The 25,710-nt window shown below is 53.4% G+C and overlaps 1 protein-coding gene across 1 annotated transcript in view; it reads left to right on the top strand.

Annotated features, from left to right (window-relative positions):
* The window catches only part of IGFN1 (immunoglobulin like and fibronectin type III domain containing 1), a 39,051-nt gene extending 14,598 nt beyond the window's left edge, over positions 1 to 24,453 (top strand). Inside the window, 16 exon segments of the mRNA XM_030818678.1 lie at positions 604 to 5,939; positions 6,032 to 6,434; positions 6,543 to 6,704; positions 6,813 to 8,849; positions 9,405 to 9,529; positions 10,243 to 10,384; positions 10,758 to 11,057; positions 11,673 to 11,972; positions 12,507 to 12,680; positions 13,724 to 13,852; positions 16,954 to 17,256; positions 18,257 to 18,345; positions 20,184 to 20,379; positions 21,324 to 21,623; positions 22,381 to 22,707; positions 23,886 to 24,453. Coding sequence (XP_030674538.1) covers positions 604 to 5,939; positions 6,032 to 6,434; positions 6,543 to 6,704; positions 6,813 to 8,849; positions 9,405 to 9,529; positions 10,243 to 10,384; positions 10,758 to 11,057; positions 11,673 to 11,972; positions 12,507 to 12,680; positions 13,724 to 13,852; positions 16,954 to 17,256; positions 18,257 to 18,345; positions 20,184 to 20,379; positions 21,324 to 21,623; positions 22,381 to 22,707; positions 23,886 to 23,899 — 10,337 coding nt within the window. The 3' untranslated portion in view covers positions 23,900 to 24,453.
* The last annotated feature ends 1,257 nt before the right edge of the window (positions 24,454 to 25,710 follow it).

Genomic DNA, 25,710 nt, shown 5'->3' with positions numbered 1-25,710 from the left:
TCTCCACCCACTGCAGTGCAGACCTTCATGGCCAACCCAACCCTTCTCAGCTATGCCTGCTCCACTGGGTCTCTTGGAATTACTCTGGGGCACAGATGGCTCTAGGGTCCTAGGCAGCCTTGGGACAGTGGCCCAAGTTCAGTCTGGATGAGAAGCCCCTGCACCAGACCAGAGAGCACTCTCAAACTTCCCTGGGGATTGAAATTTGGGTTCAAGATATTCCCAGGAAAGTGTAAATTGGACATAAGTAAGGCAGGTGGTAGAGCAAGTCGATATTTTAAAAACCATGCACCTGCTGCGGCAGTTTGATAAACAAATGACTTTTGGCTTACACGTTTTCTCCAAAACCCTCATGAAGCCTGTAGCAGGGTGGCCTATGGGTATAGGACTAGGGGAGGTGGTGATGGGATTCACCCATCCATCCCTGGAACACCCTGGCTTCCTTCCCAGGTGGTCACCTTGCTTCTCTCCTCGGGAAGCCCAGGTCAGGCAAGCAGTTGGGCTCAGGCAGGTGCTTTGGCCAGATTTAACAGGAGTTTTGGTATTTTCTCTTGTCTCTCCATGTGGGCACTGACCTTCCATATGAATAATCCCTCACCGAAGCTGGGAAGGATAAAGACCTTCAGTCCACAAGTGCTGACCACCAACTGCAGAGGCAAAGAGCCCAGGCCTCAGGAGCAGAAGAGTCTGGGAGCATCAACAGCCAGGGAGAGAAATCCAGAGAGCAGAGCCCCAGGGAGGGCTCCCTTGAAGGGGCTGGGCTGGCTTCTGGGCTCCAGCACATAGCCAGCCCAGACAGGGATGGCCTTGGCAGACATGGCTACTCCTTGATGAGGGACAAAGGGGCAGCTGACTCAGCCTGGGGCCCTGGACAGAAGGGCGAGGGCTTTCTAGTAGCAGAGGGAAGCAGAGCCACTCTTCCCAGGGAAAATCAATCCCGTAGAGAGGGAGGCTGGGCCAGAAGCCTTGCAGAGAGGCCCCATCTACAGGGAGAGAGCTCAGAATCAGGGTTGGGCCTCCCAGAAAAACGACAGCAAGATCGTGGCAGAGACAGCAATGGTGATGAATGCTGGAGGACAGCAAGAGGCTGGGAAGCTGAGTCCAGTCTGCTTCAGTCTGGAGGACTGGGGAGCAGAAGGGAAGGAAAGGAGCACAGAGGGGACAGTGGAAGACAACTGGACAGGCACGCCCCAGAGCAACTGTGGGATGCTCGACTGGGACCTGGGAGAGGAAAGAGCGACCTGCAGGGATGCCAGTCTGATCCTGTAGGGTCCTGGCCAAGAGGAAAGCAGATAGAGATTTCACAGGATGACAGCCTGGCTGAGATGGACAGAGGGGATGCTCCAAGTAGGGAAAGGGGGAGAGGAATAGAAGTGTGGGGTAGTGGGACTGGCCTGGGAGAAGCTGGAGACAGCAATGGGGCAGGAGGTCCTGGCACCCTGGAGTTTACTGGAGGAAGAGGTTCTGGCTCCAAGGTAGGCATGGACCCTGAATCCTGGGGTTCTCAGGGAGGTAGAGATACTGACTATGGGGAAGCCAGGGGCTACTGGGGTTCAGGAGAGTTTCTAGGACAGACACCTGGAGGCAAGGACTTCCAGGAACCATCAATATCAGGTGGTAGAAAATTCCTTCTGGGAGATGGGAGTCCTGAGATCAAAGCTGAAGACTCACTGCAGGAGGCAGATGGTCTATGCCAGGGGGAGTCTGTAGTTGGAGGAAGTGCCTACAAAACTGGCCCTGGAGGCCCAGGAGACCCCAGAGGCTGCGAAGGTGGCCTACAGGAGCTCAGGGGAAGGGATGGCCAGGAAACAGCTTGGGCCTCGGGTGAGGTACGGGATGACTCCAGAAGCTTCCAGTCTTCCCAGGGCTGGACAGCAGGTCAAAGAGCAGCAGGGGGTGTTGGCGGAATAGAATCTAAGGGCACAAGTCCTTGGGATGACACACCATCTAGCCTCAGAAAAACTGGGGCCCACCATGGGCCTGGAGTGCTGGGGTCCAGTGGAGGGCAAGAGGGTATGGGTGGTATCCGGGTGGCTGGACTGACGGAGTCTGGTCAGGGGGTGGATGCCAGAAGCTGTGGGCTAACTAGGGCTCCAGGCCTGGGTGCTCAGGGATCTGGGGGGACACTAGGAGATAAGGAAGGATTGAGAGGTCCTGGGTCAATAGGGTCTGAACCAGATTTCTGGAATGGGTCAGGGAGTTCCAGAGTAAAAAGACCCAGAGGTGGGACAGGCTATAAGGATGGCTTGGAAGGTCCCGGGAAAATGGAATCTAGGTATGAGGGTGGCCTAGGATATTCTAGGAGAATAGGCCCTAAAAGCGGGGTTGGTTATAGCTATGGCTCAGGGGTTCCAGGAGAAATGGGATCCGGCCATGGTGCTGGTTGTACAGTTTCCCCTAGGGCACCTGCAGAAATGGAGTCTGAGGAAGGGGGTGCGTATAGGCATGGCTCTGGAGTGCCTGGGGGAGTGTGGTCTGGAAACGAAGATTCTGGCCCTGCAGGAGGAGGGTCTGGGAGAGTTGCCAGTCTTAAGAATGGCTCAGGTGGTCCTGATGGAGCACCCACGGATGACACCAGGAATTGGGCCTCTGCATGCCAGGGCGGCATGGACCCTAGGGGAGGACACCATTCAGATGCCAGCTTAGGGAGTCCTGGGGTGACAGGGTCTGTGGGTAGAGGTGGTCTCAAGGCCCCTGGAGTAGTGGAGACTGCTGGGATGGGATGTGTGGAAGCAGAACCAGAGAGCTCTGGAAGAATAAGGCCTTGGGGTCAGACTGGAAATTATGGGGGCTTCAGAGCCTTAGAGGCCCTGGGGGCCTTTGGAGAAGGAGGCTATGAAGATGGCTCTAGGGGTCCAGGAGCCATGGGACCAGGGTCTCTGAGGGCAGGGAGCAAAGTGGGTGAGGGGGATGGGACAAGATGCCCTGGTGCTAGGGCCTCTGGAGCTGGAGCTGGTTATAGGGATGATACCAGGCACCCTGAGTCACTCGCACCTCACACTGGGGCTGCTTCTGAGAGCCAGTGGGCTTATGGGGCTGGCAATGTGCTGGGTTATGAGGATGGATCAGAACTTCCAGGGCCTCAGGGAACTGGGGTCAGAACAGCCTATGGAGGAAGGTCAAGGGGCCTTGGGCCTAGGAGTACAGGGCCAGGGAGTGAGGCAGGCTTTAGAGATGGTTCAGGAGGCCTCCAAGGAATGGGATCAGCAGATGGGCCAGGTTGTAGGAAGGGTATTGGGAGTTCTGGGGAAATGGGGTCAGTGGATAAGGAAGGTTATAGGAAAGATTTGGGGGCTCTTGAGAATACGGGTTCGGGGAGCAAGGCAGATTATATGGATGGTGTAGGGGGTTCTGGGGCAATGGGGTCAATGGATGAAGCAGGTTACAGGAAAGATTTAGGGGCTCCTGAGGGAATAAGTTCAGGGAGCAAGGCAGATTATAGGGGTGGTTTAAAGGGTTCCAGGGAAATGGAGTCAATGGATGAAGCAGATAATAGGAAACATTTGGGAGTTCCTGAGGGAATGGGTGCAGGTTATAGGGGTGGTTTAAGGGGTCCTGGGGAGATGGGGTCAGTGGATGAGTCAGGTCATAGGAATGGGATTGGAGGTTATGGGGAAATGGGGTCAGGTTATAGAGAGGATTTGGGGGCTCCTGAGGGAATGGGCACAGGGAGCAAGGCAGGTTACAGGGATGGCTTAAGGGGTTCTGGAGAAATGAGGTCAATGGATGAGGCAGGTTATAGGAAAAATTTGGGAGCTCCTGAGGGAATGGATTCAGGCAGCAAGGCAGGTTACAGGGGTGGTTTAAGGGGTTCTGGGGAAATGGGGTTAATTGATGAGGCAGGCTGTAGGAAACATTTGGGGGTTTCTGAGGGAGTGGGTTCAGGGAGCAAAGCAGGTTATAGGGGTGGTTTAAGGGGTTCTGGAGAAATGGGGTCAGTGGATAAGGCAGGTTATAGGAAGGATTTGGGGACTCCTGAGGGAATGGGTTCAGGGAGTAAGGCAGGTTTCAGGGATGGTTTAGGGGGTTCTGAAGAAATGGGGTCAGTGAATAAGGCAGGTTATAGGAAGAATTTGGGGGCTCCTAAGGGAATGGGTTCAGGGAGTAAGGCAAGTTTTAGGGATGGTTTAGGGGGTTCTGGAGAAATGGGGTCAGTGAATGAAGCAGGTTATAGGAAGGATTTGGGGGCTCCTGAGGGAATGGGTTCAGGGAGTAAGGCAGGTTTTAGGGATGGTTTAGGGAGTTCTGGGGAAATGGGGTCAATGGATGAGGCAGGTTATAGGAAGGATTTGGGGGCTCCTGAGGGAATGGGTTCAGGGAGTAAGGCAGGTTTTAGGGATGGTTTAGGGGGTTCTGGAGAAATGAGGTCAGTGGATGAGGCAGGTTGTAGGAAGGATTTGGGGGCTCCTGAGGGAATGGGTTCAGGGAGTAAGGCAGGTTTTAGGGATGGTTTAGGGGGTTCTGGAGATATGGGGTCAGTGGATGAGGCAGGTTATAGGAAGGATTTGGGGGCTCCTGAGGGAATGGGTTCAGGGAGTAAGGCAGGTTTTAGGGATGGTTTAGGGGGTTCTGGAGAAATGGGGTCAGTGAATAAGGCAGGTTATAGGAAGGATTTGGGGGCTCCTAAGGGAATGGGTTCAGGGAGTAAGGCAGGTTTTAGGGATGGTTTAGGGGGTGCTGGAGAAATGGGGTCAGTGGATGAGGCAGGTTGTAGGAAGGATTTGGGGGCTCCTAAGGGAATGGGTTCAGGGAGTAAGGCCGGTTTTAGGGATGGTTTAGGGGGTTCTGGAGAAATGGGGTCAGTGGATGAAGCAGGTTACAGGAAGGATTTGGGGGCTCCTGAGGGAATGGGTTCAAGGAGTAAGGAAGGTTTTAGGGATGGTTTAAGGGGTTCTGGAGAAATAGGGTCAGTGGATGAGGCAGGTTATAGGAAGGATCTGGGGGCTCCTGAGGGAATGGGTTCAGCGAGTAAGGCAGGTTTCAGGGATGGTTTAGGGGGTTCTGGGGAAATGGGGTCAGTGAATAAGGCAGTTTATAGGAAGGATTTGGGGGCTCTTAAGGGAATGGGTTCAGGGAGTAAGGCAGGTTTTAGGGATGGTTTAAGGGGTTCTGGAGAAATGGGGTCAGTGAATGAGGCAGGTTATAGGAAGGATTTGGGGGCTCCTGAGGGAATGGGTTCAGGGAGTAAGGCAGGTTTTAGGGATGGTTTAGGGAGTTCTGGGGAAATGGGGTCAATGGATGAGGCAGGTTATAGGAAGGATTTGGGGGCTCCTGAGGGAATGGGTTCAGGGAGTAAGGCAGGTTTTAGGGATGGTTTAGGGGGTTCTGGAGAAATGAGGTCAGTGGATGAGGCAGGTTGTAGGAAGGATTTGGGGGCTCCTGAGGGAATGGGTTCAGGGAGTAAGGCAGGTTTTAGGGATGGTTTAGGGGGTTCTGGAGATATGGGGTCAGTGGATGAGGCAGGTTATAGGAAGGATCTGGGGGCTCCTGAGGGAATGGGTTCAGGGAGTAAGGCAGGTTTTAGGGATGGTTTAGGGGGTTCTGGAGAAATGGGGTCAGTGAATTAGGCAGGTTATAGGAAGGATTTGGGGGCTCCTCAGGGAATGGGTTCAGGGAGTAAGGCAGGTTTTAGGGATGGTTTAGGGGGTTCTGGAGAAATGGGGTCAGTGGATGAGGCAGGTTGTAGGAAGGATTTGGGGGCTCCTAAGGGAATGGGTTCAGGGAGTAAGGTTGGTTTTAGGGATGGTTTAGGGGGTTCTGGAGAAATGGGGTCAGTGGATGAGGCAGGTTATAGGAAGGATTTGGGGGCTCCTGAGGGAATGGGTTCAGGGAGTAAGGCAGGTTTCAGGGATGGTTTAGGGGGTTCTGGAGATATGGGGTCAGTGGATGAGGCAGGTTATAGGAAGGATCTGGGGGCTCCTGAGGGAATGGGTTCAGGAGTAAGGCAGGTTTCAGGGATGGTTTAGGGGGTTCTGGGGAAATGGGGTCAGTGAATAAGGCAGTTTATAGGAAGGATTTGGGGGCTCTTAAGGGAATGGGTTCAGGGAGTAAGGCAGGTTTTAGGGATGGTTTAGGGAGTTCTGGAGAAATGGGGTCAGTGAATGAGGCAGGTTATAGGAAGGATTTGGGGGCTCCTGAGGGAATGGGTTCAGGGAGTAAGGAAGGTTTTAGGGATGGTTTAAGGGGTTCTAGAGAAATGGGGTCAGTGGATGAGGCAGGTTATAGGAAGGATTTGGGGGCTCCTGAGGGAATGGGTTCAGGGAGTAAGGCAGGTTTTAGGGATGGTTTAGGGAGTTCTGGAGAAATGGGGTCAGTGAATGAGGCAGGTTATAGGAAGGATTTGGGGGCTCCTGAGGGAATGGGTTCAGGGAGTAAGGCAGGTTTTAGGGATGGCTTAGAGGGTTCTGGAGAAATGGGGTCAGTGGATGAGGCAGGTTATAGGAAGGATGTGGGGGATCCTAAGGGAATGGGTTCAGGGAGTAAGGCAGGTTTTAGGGATGGTTTAAGGGATTCTGGAGAAATAGGGTCAGTGGATGAGGCAGGTTATAGGAAAGATTTGGGGGCTCCTGAGGGAATGGGTTCAGGGAATAAGGCAGGTTTTAGGGATGGTTTAGGGATTTCTGGAGAAATGGGGTCAGTGAATGAGGCAGGTTATAGGAAGGATTTGGGGGCTCCTAAGGGAATGGGTTCAGGGAGTAAGGCAGGTTTTAGGGATGGTTTAAGGGATTCTGGAGAAATAGGGTCAGTGGATGAGGCAGAGTACAGGAAGGATTTGGGGGCTCCTGAGGGAATGGGTTCAGGGAATAAGGCAGGTTTTAGGGATGGTTTAGGGAGTTCTGGGGAAATGGGGTCAATGGATGTGGCAGGTTATAGGAAGGATTTGGGAGCTCCTGAGGCAATGGGTTCAGGGAGTTACACAGATTACAGGAATGGTTTAGGCGGTTCTGGAAAAATCAGTTCAGGGGGTGAGGCAGGTTATAAGAATGTTTTAGGGGGTTCTGGGAGGATTCCATTAGGGAGCGAGGCAGGTTCTAGGGGTAGTTTGGGGGATTCTGAGTACATTTTGTCATGGAATGAGGCAGGTTCTAGGCAAGGCTTTGGGGAAACTAGTGGCATGGGGTCAGGGAGTGAGGTCAGTTATAGGGGAGGCTCAGGAGGATCTGGGGAAATGGGGCCAGAGGGTGAGATGGGTTATGGAGATGGTTCAGGGAGGCTTGGAGTACCAGGCTCACCAGCTGGTATAGGACATGAGGCTGGACCCAGAGGCCATAAAGCCACGGGGCACCGGTCAGGATATTGGGTAGCATCAGAGGGTGGCACGAGCTCCAAGGATGGTCCAGAGCGAGCCAGGGATACAGGGCTTGTGGATGGGGCAGGACCTGGGGTGGAACCTGGGATGGCTAGAATGTCAGGCACTCCAGGTGGCATGGCACACAGAGACAGCCCCAGGGGCCCAGGGGTGCTGGGGTCTCAGGGAGGGCGACAGACTCTTTCAGATGAGCGAGGCTCCACCAAAGATCTTGGGGGCTATGGAACTTCAGGGATCCCTGAGGCCTCGGAGGCTGCTGGTGCCAAGGGAAAACCAGATGTCAAAGAATGGCAAGATAGTTCTGGGACTCCAGGGTCTTCTAGAGACAGAGGGGCTCCCAGGGTGAAGGATAGGTCTCCAGACCAAGCAGGGATTATGGGGGCTTCTGGGTTTCTTGATGGCAAGGGGGCAGTGGAAGGTGAGACCTGGGCAGGAATGGCTGCTCTAGGGTCTGGACATGAACAGGACATCTGGAAAGCAGGCCCAGGAATGACAGACAGCGGTAGAGTTGCTGGCCAGGGGGCGTTGGCATCTCAGGGAAGTGGGGACTCACTTTTGGGAAGCAGAAGGATAGGCTCAGGGAGTTCAGCGGGGACAGGCCAGGATCTGGACGGCAGCTCTATGCCTGGGGGAAGGGGCAAGTCAACATCAGGGCCTGCTGATGGACAAGGGATGAGCAATGCTTGGGCTCCTGATTGGGAAAACCAGGGGTTTAGCCGAGGCAGCATAGGTGCTGGGAAGCAGCCCACAGGCTCCAGAGCTTCTGGTTCTCTGCAGGAGAAAGATGCCGCTTTTAGTGGGACCCATGAAGGACCACGGGGCTTTAAGGGCGGGGAGGGTGCACCAGGCAAAGAGGCAGCTGGTGGATGCCGAAGCCCATGGTCCCAGGATAGCAAAGGTTCAAGTCCTGGAAGGGGCAGTTCTGGTGGTGCAGAGGACTCAGGTATCCTGGGCAAGGGGAATTCTACTGAGTGGGGGAATGCTCTCACTCCAAAGCCTGGCGAGTTGGGACCTCAGGGAGCCTGGAAAGGCTTAGATGGTCCCTTTGGCAGAAAAGCCTCTAGAGATAGGTCAGGAGGGACCCAGGACCTAAGCTCTCAGCTAGGCAAGGGACAGAGAGGAGGAAAGAGGTCCTTCGGGGAGCAGGGGTCCCTGGAAGCTGAGAATGGTGAGGTCCAGGGTCCTGGGGCCCTAAAGGAGGATGAAGGGCAGGGAGTGGAAGAGGCTGGGAGGTCAGGCAGGAGGCCTGGCTCACTCAGGAGCAGGTCTCAGGCACAGTCAGGGGCTGAGGTTGGAGGAGGAAAGAGAAGGGGAGCAGATGAGGCTGGAAGCATGGAGTGGCAGCCTATGGGGGAGAACTGGGGGTGCCTGGAGGAGATGCTGAATGAAGATCAGAGCTGGGAGCCCCCTGGTCACCTTGGTAGCAGGAGAGGTGGCAAAGACAGCAGGTTGGACATCTATGGAGAGAGGGGAGATGCTACCCGGAGTTCCACATCCAGATACAAGCCTGGCACTGGCAGTTTCTCCAAGGATGCCCGAGGTAGGTGCTTCTCCACTGAGCTGGCTCCCATGGGTTAGAGACAGTGGGGAGCTCCCTGGCCACTGGGATGCTTGGGTCTGTCCCAGTTCTGCCTCCGGCCCCAGGACTTTGTCCCTGCCAGTGCTCCCCATTCTCAGGAACCTTTTGCAAATTTAGGGAGCAACCTCTTCCTCTTTACGCAGATGGGGTCCAGCCTGTGAGAGGCTCAGAGGTCTCCTAGGTATCTGCTCTTGAAACCTTATGTCCACAGCACCAGAGTTGTTGACCCAACTCTCTGTGGGTTACCAGACTTCTCACCTATGGCGGGGGGGCCCTTCATATACCTTACACCCCAGGTCTCCTGGACCAGCCTAGGTCCTACTGAGAAAAGCAGCAATGCATGGGCTCCTGTCTGGGAAGACCAGGGCATTGGAGGCAAGGCAGCATAGGTGCTGGGAATCAGCCCTGCTGACACCAGCTGAGCCCAGTTGGCAGGACCATGGTGGCCTTACAGGGCACAGTGCAGGCCATGGCCTGGGGGGCTCGGCCCTGGGGACTCCCTCTGTGTCTCTCCAGGCCCCATGGGCCACTTCTCCCAGGGCCTGGCTGACATTGAGGTGCATCAGGGGGAGGCTGCCACACTCTCCTGTACCCTCACCAGTGACCTGGGACCTGGCACCTGGTTTAAGGATGGCGTCAAGGTACTGCCTCCCCTCACACCTTCTCTTTACCAGCGGGAGGGAGAGAGGTAAAGCAGAGAGGAGGAAGAGGGTAGAGGCTTTGAAAGAAAGATTTTTCATTCTTCATTTTGCTAATGTATCTACCTTGGGAGAAGTTTAAATTGCCAGTAACTTGGTGTGTTTAAAATAAAATTGGATTTTTAAATGACGTGTATCCTACGCCCCTCAGCATACCCCTTGTTCTTCCACCATCCAAAACACCTCTTCTATACCCATACCTGCTGAATCTTACCCATCCTTCAAGGCCTCGTAGAAATGCCATCTTCTCATCCCAACCAGAAGGGGCCCTCGTCTCCCTGCACAACCCCCCTGTCCTCCATTAAAGCTGTCACCCCAAGAGAGACATCACAGTGACTCAGGACATGGGGCTTAGTGTCAGCTAGGTCTGGCTTCAGATCCCAGCTCTGCTACTACCAGTTATGGGACTTCAAGCAAGCTGGAAAACAGTCTGGCTTCCTCATCTATAAAGTGGGACAAATAATAGTACTTACTTCATAAGGTTGTTACGACAATTAAATAAGGTGCTAAGCACAGAGAGCATTGGCACACAATAAGCATTCCATTCACATAGCTGTTATCAGGATCCCAGCATCAGTAAAGGGCTCTGGTTAGCTAGCCTGGATGAGCTGGGATGGGAGTGGGGTGACCTTCTCCTGCTGTGGCCCTGTCTCCAGCTCACCGCCCAGGATGGAGTCATCTTTAAGCAAGATGGTCTCATGCACAGCCTCTTCATCACGCATGTGCAGGGGACCCAAGCCGGGAGGTACACCTTTGTAGCCGGTGACCAGCAGAGCGAGGCCACCCTGACTGTCCAGGGTAAGGCCCAACCCTGCCCTGCCCTGTCCCACAGTCTCTTTGTACCAGGTGATATGCCTTGCTTTAAAACACCTGAATTTGTGGCTAGTCTGCAGCCAGTATCTAATCTCATCCCCGGAGAAGATGATTTAAAAAGCTGACTCATACCCTGCCTATTCCAGCATCTTAGCTCTTTCCCTGTCAGGAAGTTCTTGGTGAGGTCTAAACCTGGTGTCTCCTGCTGCAGATGAAGCCCTTCCGCTTGTTTGTCCTCATGTGGTGGGGCAGGGGATTCCTTACTCTTCCCCCAAACTTCTTTCTCTGGGTCCTCCTTTCTGTATTCTCCAGGTGCCCAGTGCCCTGGTCTTCCTCGACTGTCTTGTTTTATTTCTAGATTCCCCTACTATTGCTCCAGATGTGACAGAGAAACTGAGAGAGCCACTGGTGGTCAAGGCTGGGAAGCCGGTGACAGTGAAGATCCCCTTCCAGAGCCACCTCCCCATTCAGGCTGCCTGGAGGAAGGATGGGGCTGAGGTGGTGGGCAGTGGTGATAGGGAGGCCCAGGTGGACCTGGGGGATGGCTACACGCGGCTGTGCCTCCCCAGTGCAGGCAGGAAGGACTGTGGCCAGTACAGCGTGACACTGAGGAGCGAGGGAGGCTCTGTGCAGGCCAAGCTCACTCTGCAAGTCATAGGTACCAGCCCTGTCTTCCCCCAACCAAGGCCTGAGAGTCCCTGGGGTTCTGGGCCCTCCCTGCTGTCAAGGGCAGGCCTGGGGTATGATCTCTGCTGGCTCTGATCCTCATTTGCATGCTGTTTAAGATCTAGACCTACCCCTAACTCTGCTCAGACTGCTTAGGAAGAAGTAGTTGAGATCAACACAGTGCTGGGCTCCTGCTGGGGGGGAGGAGCCGGTTATGCTTCTCTGACCCCAATACACTGGGTCCTCAGGAAGTTGCTGGGTAGGATGGTGGTCCCCAGCCCTGAGTGGCGCCAGCAAGGTAGGACTGCTCTAGGCCGAGCAGGTGCCCATACCAGCCATCGGACAGTGGGGCTGGGAGGGGCTGGCGCATTCCATGGCACATCCCTGGGTGCATGTGTGTGTTGGGGGTGGAGACATCTCAAGAATGTGTGGCCCTCTGGGTAAAGCCCAAGGCTCTCTGGACAGTCTGCCCCATTGCAGGCTTATCTGCTGATGAGTGGATGGGGGTGGGGGGGAGTCGGGGTGGGGGCGAGTCAGGGGTGTCGGTACTGCTCCCCTCCAGCTCCTCTGACCCCTCCTCTTCCTGCTTCTCTCTGTGGGTCCCCAGACAAGCCTGATCCCCCACAAGGCCCCATGGAGGTTCAGGATTGCCATAGGGCTGGCGTCCGCCTCCGCTGGCGGCCCCCAAGGGATGATGGGGGCCGGACTGTAGAGCGCTACGTGGTGGAGAGACGGCAGGCTGGCAGAAGCACTTGGCTGAAGGTGGGCGAGGCCCCCGCTGACAGCACCACCTTCACGGATCCCCACGTGGAGCCAGGCAGGAAGTATGCCTTCCGAGTGCGGGCTGTGACCTCAGAGGGGGCTGGCGAGGCCCTGGAGTCTGAGGAGACATTGGTGGCTCCTGAGGGTGAGAGAAAAGGCTGGGGCTGGGGGTGGGGGACACTCCTGGGCTCCCCACTGTGCTGAGGAGGGCAGGCTGTCCCAGAGGCTGAGTGACACCAGCCTGTGCTCGGGGCTTCGGAGGCCCTTCTGTAGCACTCTGGAGACTCCTTCCCTCAGCTGCATTTGGGATCTGGCACCCAGATCAGGAAGTGTTTTACAGAGTCTCCGGGAATGAGTGTATGGGCCAGCAAAGCCCACTGTCGCGGGCCCCAGGGAGAGAGGAGCATCTGCTTCCAACATCCTATCAGAGGACTGGAGGCTGAGGGGTCTCAGGGCTGGTTCTAGGCTCCGAGGCTACAGTGCCTTCTCTGTCCTTTCATTCCTTCCCTTGAATAGCCAGAACACTGATCTAGGGCGGGCTGGCTCAGCCCCGACACTGACCAGGACAGGGGGAATGTGTGTCCTGTCCCAGATGCCTGTGCCCCCTACCCCCAGGGGCTCCCCATGAGCTGGCACCTTTCCCAGGCCTCTGGCTGACTGGAATCTTTCTTGCCCCCAGCTCTCCCCAAGGCCCCTTCCGCGCCAGCCATCCTGTCGGCCTCCAGCCAGGGCATCACACTGACATGGACAGCACCTCGGGGCCCTGGCAGCGCCCACATCCTGGGCTACCTGATCGAGAGGCGTAAGAAGGGGAGCAACACGTGGACAGCAGTGAACGACCAGCCGGTGCCTGGTGAGCATTGTCCTGGCTTCCAGAGCTTCCTTAGACCCCTCCTGGCTCCAGGATCCCAGGGACTTTTCAGTTCAGATTGGTTTAATACAGTCATTCTCATCTAGGGTGGTTTGGAGATGTCTGGAGATATTTTTCATGGTCACAATGGGGTGGAGGGTAAATGTTACTGGCATCTAGTGCAAAGAGGTCAGGGATGCTGTTAAACGTCCTACAGTACACAGGACAGAACCCACCTCCTCCTCTCAAAAATCCCAAAGAAGAATCTGGCAAAAAAATTTCAACTGTGCTGAGGTGAAGAAGCCCTGATTCAGAAATCCCAGCTAAGAGCCAGAGATGAAGCTGTTAGCCCTGGCCCCTCTACTTCCGGCCTTGACCTTGGACAGTTCACTTCCGCTCTAGATCTGAATTTCCACATCCATAAAGGGGAGAGAAGGATTCCCTGCCCCACTAAGTAGTTTCCGAAGAAACAAACTCCATTCTGAGATCAGAAAGAACTTGGAAAAGCCAAAGGGCTGGGCAGATGCTGAAGGGTCCTGTGATAACACTTAGCATTTCTTTGCTCTGCATGCATGCTGCGGAAGTCCAGGTTTGAGGAGGAAAGAACAGGCTTGGAAGAGCTTGCCAGGAGACCTGGATTCAGGTCATGGTTCTGCTACTTAGAAGCTGAGGCCTGTCAGGGCTTCAGTTTCCTTATCTCTAGAAAGAGAGAGATGAACATTCTTCCAATTTCACTATTTAGTGATTCTGCTTTATTTAAATATGACAGCAACTCTGTAAGGCAGAGACAACCAGAGAGATTAAGGTACTTGCCCAAGAACATCCAGCAAGTTAGTGGTGGAACCAGACAGGGATCCGAGGCTCCTGACGTCCTGAGCAGTGCTCTTTCCACCTTGGAGGGAACTGAGTCACAGCGGGTGGAGGGATGTAGGGAGGAATGTGTTAGGACCCCAGGCTTGGTGTCCTTCAGAACTTGGAGGCACCCAAGCTATCTCCCCATGTCCAGCCCCATCAGGGTGGGACTCACATGGGCGGGCTGTTCACAGAGAGGAAGTGGACGGTGGCGGATGTGCGGCAGGGCTGTCAGTATGAGTTCCGGGTCACAGCTGTGGCTCCCTCAGGCCCCGGAGAGCCTGGACCCCCATCGGATGCCGTCTTTGCTCGGGACCCCATGAGTAAGTAGGGCACCAACCCAGGATGGGGGTGGAGGTGAGCACGGGATAGCCCTGAAGCTGGGTGGGACTTGATGGGAGGTCAAAGGTCACAGGTTGGGGCAGTCCTGAAGGAGATGGTCAGGAGGGCTAGGATATAAAAATCAAAAGGCCTCTTGGGTGAGCCACATCTTAGGGGCCCTACATGAGATCAAATAGGCCCAGAAGCCAGGCAGTGGGATTAGAAGATTCCTTCCCTGCCAAGTGTAATAGTTCATACTTGTAATCCTAGCATTTTGGGAGGCAGAGGCAGGAGGATTGCTTGAGCTGGAGTTTGAGGCTGCAGTGAACTATGATTGCACCACTGCACTCCAGCCTGCATGACAGAGGGAGACCCTGTCTCAAAAAAAAAAAAAAAAGAAAAGAAAGAAGAAGAAGAAAAAAGGAGAGTCCTTTTCAAGATCACTTCACTCACTCTTTGGCCTCTAGGCAGGCCAGCCCTCAAGCTGGCCCACCTGCCCCAGTCTCATAAACATCCACTCACTCTAGTGTGCCCATCAGGCAGGGCAGAGGGCAGGTAACAGAGGAAGCTCAGCATCAATTCTCTATCCAATGAATATTTGCCCATCACCTACTAAATGGCCAGCATTGTGCCAGGAAGTAGGTGAATCAATCCTGGTCTCTGCCCTTGAGAAACTTACAGTCTGAGATAGCATTTCCTATCTGAGACCTGTGGTCTCGGGAACATGGAGTGTATTGAGAGATGCCAACAGACATTCTGAGAATAACAGGAACAGCAAAAAATGTCTGTGATCAAAGATGTGTATGATGTGAGCTTATGATGTTTCCAAGTCCTGCAGGGGAAAAAAACCTGTCTAACCTTGATCCGAATCTAGCTTTTTCACAAAATACCTATTAAAAGCTTCACTCCAAGGCGTACAGCTTAGAAAATGCTGCTCTGTATTTCTCATCCCCTAATCAGTTGCCTACGCCAAGTCCTCTGGGGAGCAGCACATTTCTGGCACTTGACGGATGGGCCAGGTGGTCAACACCTGGAGATCATCTCTGTGGCCCACAGGACCCAGCCCACTGCAGTTGTTCAGGCTGTTTGAATGAACCCAACAAGACCGGAACATTCTGTACTTTTCATTGTTCAAGTGGTATCTGAGTTTTAGTCCTAGGAAGGGCAAGACGTGGAATAGAGGGATGGGGGAGGAAAGCCGGCCCATGCAACTTACTCCTTGCAAATGGACCAAGCCTGTCCTATCTTTTCTCTTTCTTTTCTTTTCTTCTCTGTTCTTTTCTTTTCTTTCTCTCTCTCTTTCCTTCTCTCTCTCTTTGCTTCTCTCTGTCTTTCTTTTTTCTTTCTTTCTTTCTTTCTCTCTCTCTCTCTCCCCCCTTCCTCCCTCCCTCTCTTCTCTTTCTCTTTCTTTTTTTTTTCTTTCTCTTTCTTTCTTTCTTTCTTTCTTTCTTTCTTTCTTTCTTTCTTTCTTTCTTTCTCTCTCTCTTCCCCTTCCTCCCTCCCTCTCTTCTTTCTTTCTCTTTCCGTTCTTTTTCTTTTCTTTTCTCTCTCTCTCTCTCTTTCTGACAGGGTCTCACTCTTTTACCCAGGCTGGAGTGCAGCGATGCAATCTCGGCTCACTGCAGCCTTGAACTCCTGGCCTCAAGCAATCCTCCTGCCTCAGCCTCCTAAGCAGCTGGAACTATGAGCATGTGCCACCATGCCCTGCTAATTTATCTTTTTGTAGAGACAGGGTCTCACTGTATTGCCCAGGCTGGTCTTGAACTCCTGCTTTCAAGCTATCCTCCTGCCTTGGCCTCCTAAAGTGCTGGGATTACAGGCATGAGCCACAGGCCCACAGCCTGTTAATCTCTCTTATCAGTGGTGGGAAGTAGAGACAATAGATAGGATAAGCAGTGTCTAACAGTAGCCACAGCAATCACTACATTTTCTGGATTCTTGCTGCTAAGCAAGGCCCATGGCCCAGCAACATCATCTTATTAGAACTTGTGAGAAATGCTGAATCTCAGGCCTCACCCCAGACCTACTGAGTCAGGGTCTATATTTTTTACCAAAATCCCCAGGTAACTTCTATACTAATTAAAGTTTGAGAAGTACTGCCCTAGCCTAGTGGTTTTCAAACTTCATTGCATATTTAGAAACACCTGGAAAACTCTTAAAAATGTTGATGCCTAGACTGCACCACAGACTAATTAAATCAGAATCTCTGGGGTGGCATCTAGGTGCCAGCATTTTTAAGCTCACCAGGTGATTCCAACGTGCAGCCAGGCTTGAGGGCCAGAGCCCTTTCACACTCACTGTGCTTTTTGCGTGTTCTAAAACCTCTGTGGGTAGGTGGGGCTATTATTTTTTTTTTTTGAGAAGAAGTCTCACTCTTTCACCCAGGCTGGAGTGCAGTGGCGCGATCTCGGCTCACTGCAGGCTCCGCCCCCTGGGGTTCACGCCATTCTCCTGCCTCAGCCTCCCGCGTAGCTGGGACTACAGGCGCCCGCCACCTCGCCCGGCTAATTTTTTGTATTTTTAGTAGAGACGGGGTTTCACCGTATTAGCCAGGATGGTCTTGATCTCCTGACCTCGTGATCCGCCCGCCTCGGCCTCCCAAAGTGCTGGGATTACAGGCGTGAGCCACCGCGCCCGGCTATTATTATTGTTCTCATGTAACAAGTGGAGAACAAGAAGCCTGCACTGAGTACCCAAAAGGCAGAGTCTTGACTCTAAGAGCTTAGAGTCCAGAATGAAAACACATAGAAGTCTAGTCTTACGGGATAATGGAACCCAAGAGTTCATCAACCAAAATATCAGTTTTCAGGAATTACAGAAGGATAGTTAGGAGAAGGCGTTTGGCAGGTTGGTGAATGAATGAGGGGAATGAGTTGAGGGAGGCTTCCTGGTGGAGGTGGCCTGGGATCTGTGTGCGTAATGGAGACAAAGTGCTGGTTACAGTAAGAATTTGGAACAAGGTAGGTACTTCAGGAAGAATCTAAAGGCAGAATTGCTAAGTGAAAACAATTCCCAGTCTCCCACAAGGAAGGCTAGTCAATATCCACACTGAGTGGCCTCCCTCAGGAGATGCCATTCCTGACTCTCCCATGCTGCCTGGCAGGACCCCCTGGGCTGGTGAGGAATCTCCAAGTCACAGACACATCGAACACCAGCATCACTCTGAGCTGGGCTGGGCCAGACACCCAGGACGGGGATGAAGCCCAGGGGTATGTGGTGGAGCTGTGCAGCTCAGACAGTCTCCAGTGGCTCCCGTGCCATGCAGGCACCGTGCCAGTCACCACCTACACGGCCAAGGGGCTTCGGCCTGGAGAGGGCTACTTCGTGCGGGTGACAGCAGTTAATGAAGGAGGCCAGAGCCAGCCCACTGCCCTGGACACATTAGTGCAAGCCATGCCTGTTACTGGTGAGTGCTGCCTCCTTCCCTGACCCCTGAGCCCTGCAGGCCTCTCCTGAGAGGGGGCCCCTGAGTAGCCGCCATGCACTTGCTAAGCCAGGATCCCCACCCTCAGTTTCAGGAAGTAACATTTATTGAGCACCTACCAGGTGCTAGGCACTGGGCTAGGCAGTTCCTTCTTAGAAATGTTTTCTCATTACAACTCATAACTATACTGCAATATTCATGTTTTATTCCGAAGTTACAGAGAAGGAAACTGAGGTTCAAGGTACTTTGCCCAAGTTGTCACTAATGGTATGTGGATTTAAACCTGGAGCCAGGATTTAAACCTGGAGACTCCAAAGTCGATGTTCTGTAGGAGAGAGAGTGGCTGCTTCCCGGGCATGGCCTTCGAAGGCCTAAGTGCAGCTCAGCTCCCATGGTTCATGTTCAGAATGGGACATGCCCAGCTCCCCGTTATTATTGAAAAGAGGTTTGTCTTTCCCTTTGGGCTTTAACCACCACAAGCACCTGATCTGCCTTTGACCCAAGCTGACACCGGGCCACCCCAGCTGACCCTAGTCATCACTGTGGCAGTAGGGAGACACAAACACAGCACACGGAGTCCAGAGTCCCAGAATCTTGTCCTGGCTCTCTCCCAAGCAAGGTGTGACCTCAGGCAAGTCACTTCCTGTCTTAGATTGGTGTTCATCTCATCTGCAAAACATAAGCGCTCTGCCACATATCAGTATCTTCCTCTGTTCCAGCCTAGTCCACCCTTCTCCCTGCAGGATCCCTTCCTCAGCTCCTGTCTCTCCCCTGCTAGCATCTCCCCACCAGCCTCTGGGGTCCCGCCTGAAGATTCTGCTCCCAGCTGCCCTCCAGTCTTTTAGAGGCCCCAGTGTGTTGGGATCTCAGCGTCAATCCAACTGGCCCAGTCTTCCCCTCCAGCCCTGCCTTGCTGGGGACCTAGGGCTGGGGTCCAACTGCGAGGGAAGAGGGAGGTAACCAGTCCTCTTGTGTATTTCAGTCTGTCCCAAGTTCCTCGTGGACTCCAGCACCAAGGACTTGCTGATGGTCAAGGTCGGGGACACTGTTCGTGTGCCCGTCTCCTTTGAAGTGAGTGTACCTACAGGGGTGTGGGGAGGAAAGCCCAGAGAGGCCAAGGGGGCCAGACTCAGCCCTGTGGCTCTCTTTTCTTCCCTGTTCCTTTTTGGCCCCTAGTCAGTGCCCTGGGCTTGTGGAAATCAGGCGAGAGACATGAGGAAGGAAGGATTCAGTTACTCCTTGAAGGTACCGCCCTCACTTGGCCGCTGGGTGGCCATCCTGCTCCAGGCCTGCAAACCCCTCTAGTGGTAGCTTCTGCTACTGCACCTCCAAACTAAGGCTCTTAGGTTCCCCACCTCTCTTAGACTGGGAATTCAGGGAGCCGGCCGTGCGGATGATCCCCTTTGACTTCACAATGCATTCTTGTGCAAGCACATGACCTACATTTGACTCAGGGTGATCCTTAACCAACACCAACACCACCTGACTTTACAACAGTAGGATGGTGGCTAAAAGTACAAACTGCCTGGGTTCAAATTTTGATGTCATCACTCACAGCCGTTTGACTTTGGACAAATATTATTTATTTCTTTATTTATTTATTTTGAGATGGAGTCTCACTCTGTCGCCCAGGCTGGAGTGCAGCGGCGCGATCTCGGCTTACTGAAACCTCCACCTCCCGGGTTCAAGCGATTCTCCTGCTTTAGCCTCCCAAGTAGCTGGGATTACTGGCGCCTGCCATCACGCCCGGCTAATTTTTGTATTTTTAGTAGAGATGGGGTTTCGCCATGTTGGCCAGGCTGGTCTCGAACTCCTGACCTCAAGTGATCTGCCCACCTCGGCCTCCCAAAGTGCTGGGATTAGAAGTGTGAGCCACTGTGCCCAGCCAGGACAAATATCTTAACGTCTCTGTGTTTCACCTTCCTCATCTGTCAAAAGGAGATAATAATAGTAACCTATCTCAAAGGTCTGAGGGTTCAAGGAATTAATATATTGAAAGTGTATATGTAGGGCCTGGCATATGGCAGCACCCAATATGTTTTAATATTATTATTGTTTAAAATCATCATCATCTGTGTAGGAAGCTCATAGCACACGGAGCCAGATTCAAAACAGTCTATCTTACTCTAAATGACTTGTTCTTAACCACAATAATGACAATGATAATGATGACAAAAATATTTAACGCACATTGAGTAGTTACCATGTCCTAGGCCTTGTTCTCTCTGCTTTCCGTGTCTGTATTATTAATGCCTTAAATTCTCAGAACAATCTTGTGAGGTCAGTTAGTGACTATCAGCATCTTCATTTGACTCTGGTGCCCACCGTGCCCTGTACTGACGGCCCCGTAGGGAGTTGGCGACAAGGTCACCAAGCAGCTGGGCTGGCCTTCCCACCCTGCTCAGGGTCACCACAGTTCAAGGCCAGGACACTTCCTCCTAGACTATTGCCAAATTATCTCCTATGTGGTCTTGGCTGCCAGGGTGGTTAACACTCCCCTCCCCACACATCCCTTCTCATTCCCATCCCACCCCCTGCCATGTGAATCCAGAACTTGTTATGCTTTCCTGCTCCGAATCTGACAACAGCGGCTCCTGGCTTACAGGATAACGTCCAGATGCCTGTAGAGGTGTGACGTGGAGAGCACTTTGCATTTTTGCCGAACCTCTTCGTCCAACTTCCTTTCCTGTTCTACCGCCCCCCACCATACCCGCCTGCCAACCTCACACTTTATCACCACCCCTCTTTCCCATCTGTGTTTTCTTGTCGACGTTCTGTGTTTTCTTGTCGACTTTCTCCTTGCAGAAGACTCTTCTCACCGCTTCTACCTTTGGCTTAGCTTAAATGCCATCACCTCCATGAAACTGCCAACTGCCCCTTCTCAACTTTTCCTTCCTCTCCTTTCTCAGGCCATGCCCATGCCTGAGGTGACCTGGCTGAAGGATGGCTTGCCCTTGCCCAAAAGAAGTGTGACCATTACTAAGGATGGCCTCACCCAGCTTCTGATCCCTGTGGCTGGACTCTCAGACAGTGGTCTCTACACTGTGGTGCTGAGGACCCTGCAGGGGAAGGAGGTTGCCCACAGCTTCCGTATCAGGGTGGCAGGTAAGGCAGGCCTGGCTCTGGGCTCTGGATGCTGGCTTGGCCACTCACCAAGGCAAAGAGGTGTCCACTGGTCTGATCATAGGTCTCAGCCACTGTACCAGGGCTAAGTATGCAAGGTGACCATTCTCCACCTTTCCTCCATGCTTGATGATACAAAGTAGAAAGGATCCTGGAAGATCCCCTGGGGACTTCCATTGTCCTTCTGCCTCAGGAGCCTAGAGACAGTCATGTCATGTCTCCTCTCCAACCTCAGTTATCCTTCCCTTTGAGTCAGTGAGCTGAGGCAGTCACCACTGTTACATCACTCCAAAGACCCAGGGGACAAAATTGTCTGTAGCCATTGCATGGGATAAAGGCTTTCCTCCCCAGCTGTGGCTCCACACAGCCCCTGCCCTGGAGGAGCTTCTGGATATCCAGAAATGATCAAATAGACCAACAGTGGGGGCTCTGTAATGCAGCCTCATGAGAGCCTTGCCTCTGTCCAAAAATGCATGCCTTGTCCTGTGTCATTTTACTTAAAAACTGAAGTGAAGTTGGTGAAACCCCGTCTCTACAAAAAACACAAAAAATTAGCCAGGCGTGGAGGCGGCCGCCTGTAGTCCCAGCTACTTGGGAGGCTGAGGCAGGAGAATGCGTGAACCCAGGAGTTGGAGCTTGCAGTGAGCTGAGATCGTGCCACTGCACTCCAGCCTGGGCAACAGAGCCAGACTCCGTCTCAAAAAACAAACAAACAAACCGAAGTGAATTAAAATTACTCTTTTGGGGAGATTTTCTACCCTCTAGAGATAACTGCGGACCTCTGGCCAAGCTTACTGTGGCTCCAGCTACTTGTGTGGCAAGACTGCATTCCCCAGGACCCTCAGAAGTCCTGGGACCCGGAGGGGGCTGGCAGCAGCCCTGCTGTGTCCCCTCCACGTGACCTCCCTCTGCCGTCTCTCTTGAAGCATGTCCGCAGGCGCCTGGGCCCATCCACCTTCAGGAGAACGTGCCTGGGACGGTGACCGCCGAGTGGGAACCCTCTCCTGACGAGGCCCGGGATGTCCCGCTGCACTACGCGGTGTTCACACGCTCCTCAGCGCACGGCCCCTGGCGCGAGGCAGCCGACCGCATCCACACCAACCACTTCACCCTCCTGGGCATCCTCCCTGGCCACGAGTACCACTTCAGGGTGGTGGCCAAGAATGAGCTGGGGGCCAGCAAACCCTCGGACACCAGCCAGCCCTGGTGCATCCCCCGGCAGCGCAGTAAGCAGCCCCTGAGAGGGAGGAGCAGGCAGGGTGGGGGTTGCTCTCTGCAAGGCAGCGGGATGCACCCAGGCGTGGCAGGCGCGCAGGATAGGGACTGTGGCAGAGATGGCCTGGAGCATGCCAAATAACAGCCAGCAGCCCCGAGCTGCTGCTCTTCTTCCCGCTCCTGCCTCACACCCACCTGTACTGGCATCCTCTGCACCCCTGACCTCCGTGGGGAGAATGAGATTGGTGTGGGTGTTTTGGTGTCTGAGGTGCCTTTGGGAGGATTTTCAAAAGCAGCCACAGACAATAAGGCAAATAGAGGTTAATGTTTCTCTGAAAACAAAGTGTATTTTACAGCAGAGTAGATGTGGACCTTAAGATCAGTCACTAGAAAAGCCGGCTATAAAATCAAATGAAAGTTTCATTTTCATAAAATACAAAAATGTCAGGAAAACTCTACACCAGCATGTCAGTTATAGTCATCTATAGGTAGTGGGATTATGATTGGTTTTTATTCTTTCTCCTTTGATTCTCTGTGTATTCTAATTGTCCACAGTGAATGTGTGTTAGCTACAAAAAAATTCATAAAGAATTTTAGGAAAAGGATAGAATGAGGCAAGCCTTGGGGTCCAATTTGCAGGCAAGATGTGGCAGGAAATCCCAGATAAGGCCTACATGGTAGCATCATGAGCTCTTTACCCAGACTTGGGTCTCAGCCAGGCCTTCCTCACTTTCTCACCCTCCTGTCTCACCCTGGCTTTCACCACAGACAGGTTCACAGTGAAGTCTCCGAGCTACAGGGAGCCCGACCTGAGCCAGAAGCCCCGGTTCCTGGTGGGCCTGCGGTCCCACCTGCTGCCCCAGGGCTGCGAGTGCTGCATGAGCTGTGCCGTGCAGGGCTCGCCCCGGCCCCACGTCACCTGGTTCAAGAACGACCGGAGCCTGGAAGGAAACCCTGCGGTGTACAGCACCGACCTGCTGGGCGTGTGCTCCCTCACCATCCCCAGCGTATCCCCGAAGGACAGCGGGGAGTACAAGGCTGTGGCTGAGAACACGCTGGGCCAGGCAGTCAGCACTGCCACCCTCATTGTCATAGGTAATGGTGGCTGCCCTGGCAGTGGGGCAGGAAGGAGACCCAGGACAGCAGCCACCTGCCTGCCTTCAGGGAGCCTCCGGGGGGTGCCTAGAGGGATTCAGCCAGGAGTCAGGAGACCAGGACTCTCTGCCTGACTCTATGAACTTTCAGCTATTTAACCTACCAACACTGGCCCACATGTGGTCTTGATTTGCCCACTTTTTAAAAAATGTATTTTTATTTTTAGTTTTATTTTTTTGAGATGGAGTTTTGCTCCTGTTGCCCAGGTTGGAGTGAAATGGCATGATCTCGGCTCACTGCAGCCTCCACCTCCTGGATTCAAGAGATTCTCCTGCCTCAGTCTCCCGAGTAGCTGGGATTACAGGCATCCACCACCACACCCAGCTGATTTTTTTGTATTTTTAGTAGAAGCGGGGTTTCACCATGTTGGCCAGGCTGGTCTCAAACTCCTGACCTCAGGTGATCCACCTGCCTCGGCCTCCCAAAGAGCTAGGATTACAGGTGTGAGCCACTGTGCCTGGCAGATTTGCCCACCTTTAAAATGAGGTATTTGAACTTGGCGAGCAACTCTTGATGGAAGGGCTGTGTACTGCTCACCTAAGCTTCCCAGTGGGCCACGCGACACATTGCAGGCTGAGAGATGAACAGGCGTCCGTATTGCTCTTTCTTAAGTATGTTGAGATATGGACATTTAGTGCCTAGAAAGGCATGCTGATTCTCTCATTGGTAGTCTCCTTTTCAGTAGCTCAGATATATATGTTAATAAAAGTTTTTCCTTCAATAGTACTTAAAACACTTTATATTTTGAATAGCAATAAAAGGCAAGCCTCAATTGACCTTCATGGAAAAATGACCCCTCTGCACTGGAGCAGAGCATCTCTCCTCTCTGTAGCACCTGTGCTTAGGCATTTAGGAAGCCACTCTCAAAGCTCCCCAGCTTGTGTACATATGTAGTCCTGGAACAAAGCTGGCATCAGGGGTGGTTATGGTTCCCCGAGGGGCTGGCAAAGGGCTTTGCCCAAGCTCAGAGAGCACGTGGTGGCTCTGGATTTGAACCCATACCCCCTGATGGCAGAGCCTGTAGCCTAAGCCCCATGCTGAGTTTTCTTCACCACTGAACAGGTGCGGGGTGGGGTGGCTGCCCCTCTGGACCAACTGGAATATCCTGTGTCTTGCAGAACCCAGCCCCTAGCTTCACCTCACCCTGGGATGGTCCTGGACCCTTGAAGCTTCACTTCCGACACCTGCACTGGCCCAGGAAGCCAATCCCAAGGATGGAGGCTGTGCCCAGAGCCCCAGGAAAATGGGAGTGAGAAGATGCCTGGCAAGGTTTTGGCCAGGAAGACATGAAGTCCTTGCGGAAGAAAAACAAGGGAGGAGGGCATTCCACCGCCTGGCTCCAAGCTAAGTCGCTCAACGGAATGACAGCGAACCTCCTGGACCCTCACCTTATTGGTTTCTTTCTTCTTCGCTTTAGGAGATCCAGAGGGCACTTGCCTGCAGGATGGGCCGGCTCCTTATTTTCCTGGGCTGAGCCCTTTGGAGGGAGGGTGGGCACAGCTGGGCCTGCTGTGACCACTGGGAGGGAAGAGAAGAGGAGGTCAGAGGACCTGGGTGAGGACTAGGGCATCGAGGGCATGTGTGTGGGTGGGGGCAGCCTCCACTTCCTGGATTCAAGAGATTCCAGGGGTGCAGTATGTGCTTTCTGTACGTTTTCTTCATTAAAACATTAGGCTAATACGGGCAGATCATTGGCAAATTTACTTGGGGTGGGTGTGTTGGAGGAAAGATTTCCAAAGCAGAGCCTTTATTCCAGGCTTCAGTTGGGAAGATGGGTGGGTTCTGGATGGAGGGAAGGATGGGCTCAGAACTGGACTCTTCTCCTGCAGCCCAGGCCTGCATAGTTGATTGCAATGGCGAGAAAGCCAAGAAAGGTTAGAGGGTAATGGAGATGCTTCTCTTCCTCCTGGCCTGTGTTTCCTGCACTCTTCTGACTGGCAGAAATCCTGTGAGCAGCAGAGCTGGAGGCCTCCCCAGGTGTTACGTGTGTGGGGACCACAGGGCTGGGGTTGCCTAGGGTTGGCCTATGTCTGTCACTCCCCAGGACCAGAAACAGTCTGAGTTAGGGAGAGTCTCACTCCAGGATCTGAGCCCCTGTCAGAAGGGGAAGAAAGAGGCTATTAAGTGCATGAGGGTGTGACTCTCACTCAAGGCTCCAGGAGGCCTCTTCACCTTCACAGTCCCCACTGCTCCATGTCACAGGAGGGATGGCATGCCTCCCTTTCCCAGGTGGGTCACCCCACCACTGCCCCCAGAACTCTTGCACTCCATTATCCTCAAGGCATGGCCCCCAAACTCTCAGCCTCCCAGAAAATATTCCAGAGTTTCCAAGAGCCAAAAGAAAGGAAGGAGCCCCGGGGAAGGCTGAACCCCACTCTCTCCCAGGGCATCAGCTCTGAGGCCCAGCAGGTGACCCGATGAGCTAGAACACTGTCTGCTCTTCACTCCCTCTGCTCAGATCCTGGCTTCGGCTTCCCTCAGCCTCCCTTTGCCACTAATTGCAGGTCAGATGCATGAAGGAAGGAGGGTGAATCACAGGAGGAGGGGTTAATGCCAAAAATCTGTTTTTGAAGAGTGAGAATATGTGACCAAGGGAAGATTCTCTGAACCAGAGAGGGAACTGTTCACCTAAAATAGACCAAGAGTGTCCCCCAGAGGCAGGGGCGCAGACCAGACAACCTTTTATAGCTCATTCCTTCTCCCACCAAAGAAACCTGCATGAGCTGTTTTCCTTGAAATTTCTCTTGTTATCTCTACCTTGCTAACACAGCAGGCCAACACCATGGCCATAGGAAAAGAAGGAAGTTCTTAGAAACTGAGAGGCAGTGGCTGGACACCTCAGCCTGTGTGGGGCAGTTCTCATGAGTTCTTTCCATGCTGCACAGTCCTGGAGTTGAAGGAGGGCAGGGCCTCAGGCCAGTAGTCTGTGGTTTCAGAAATGCA

The sequence above is a fragment of the Nomascus leucogenys genome, chromosome 9, assembly GCF_006542625.1.
Source record: "Nomascus leucogenys isolate Asia chromosome 9, Asia_NLE_v1, whole genome shotgun sequence".
Lineage (NCBI taxonomy): Eukaryota > Metazoa > Chordata > Mammalia > Primates > Hylobatidae > Nomascus > Nomascus leucogenys.
This window is presented reverse-complemented; position numbering and strand designations above follow the sequence as displayed.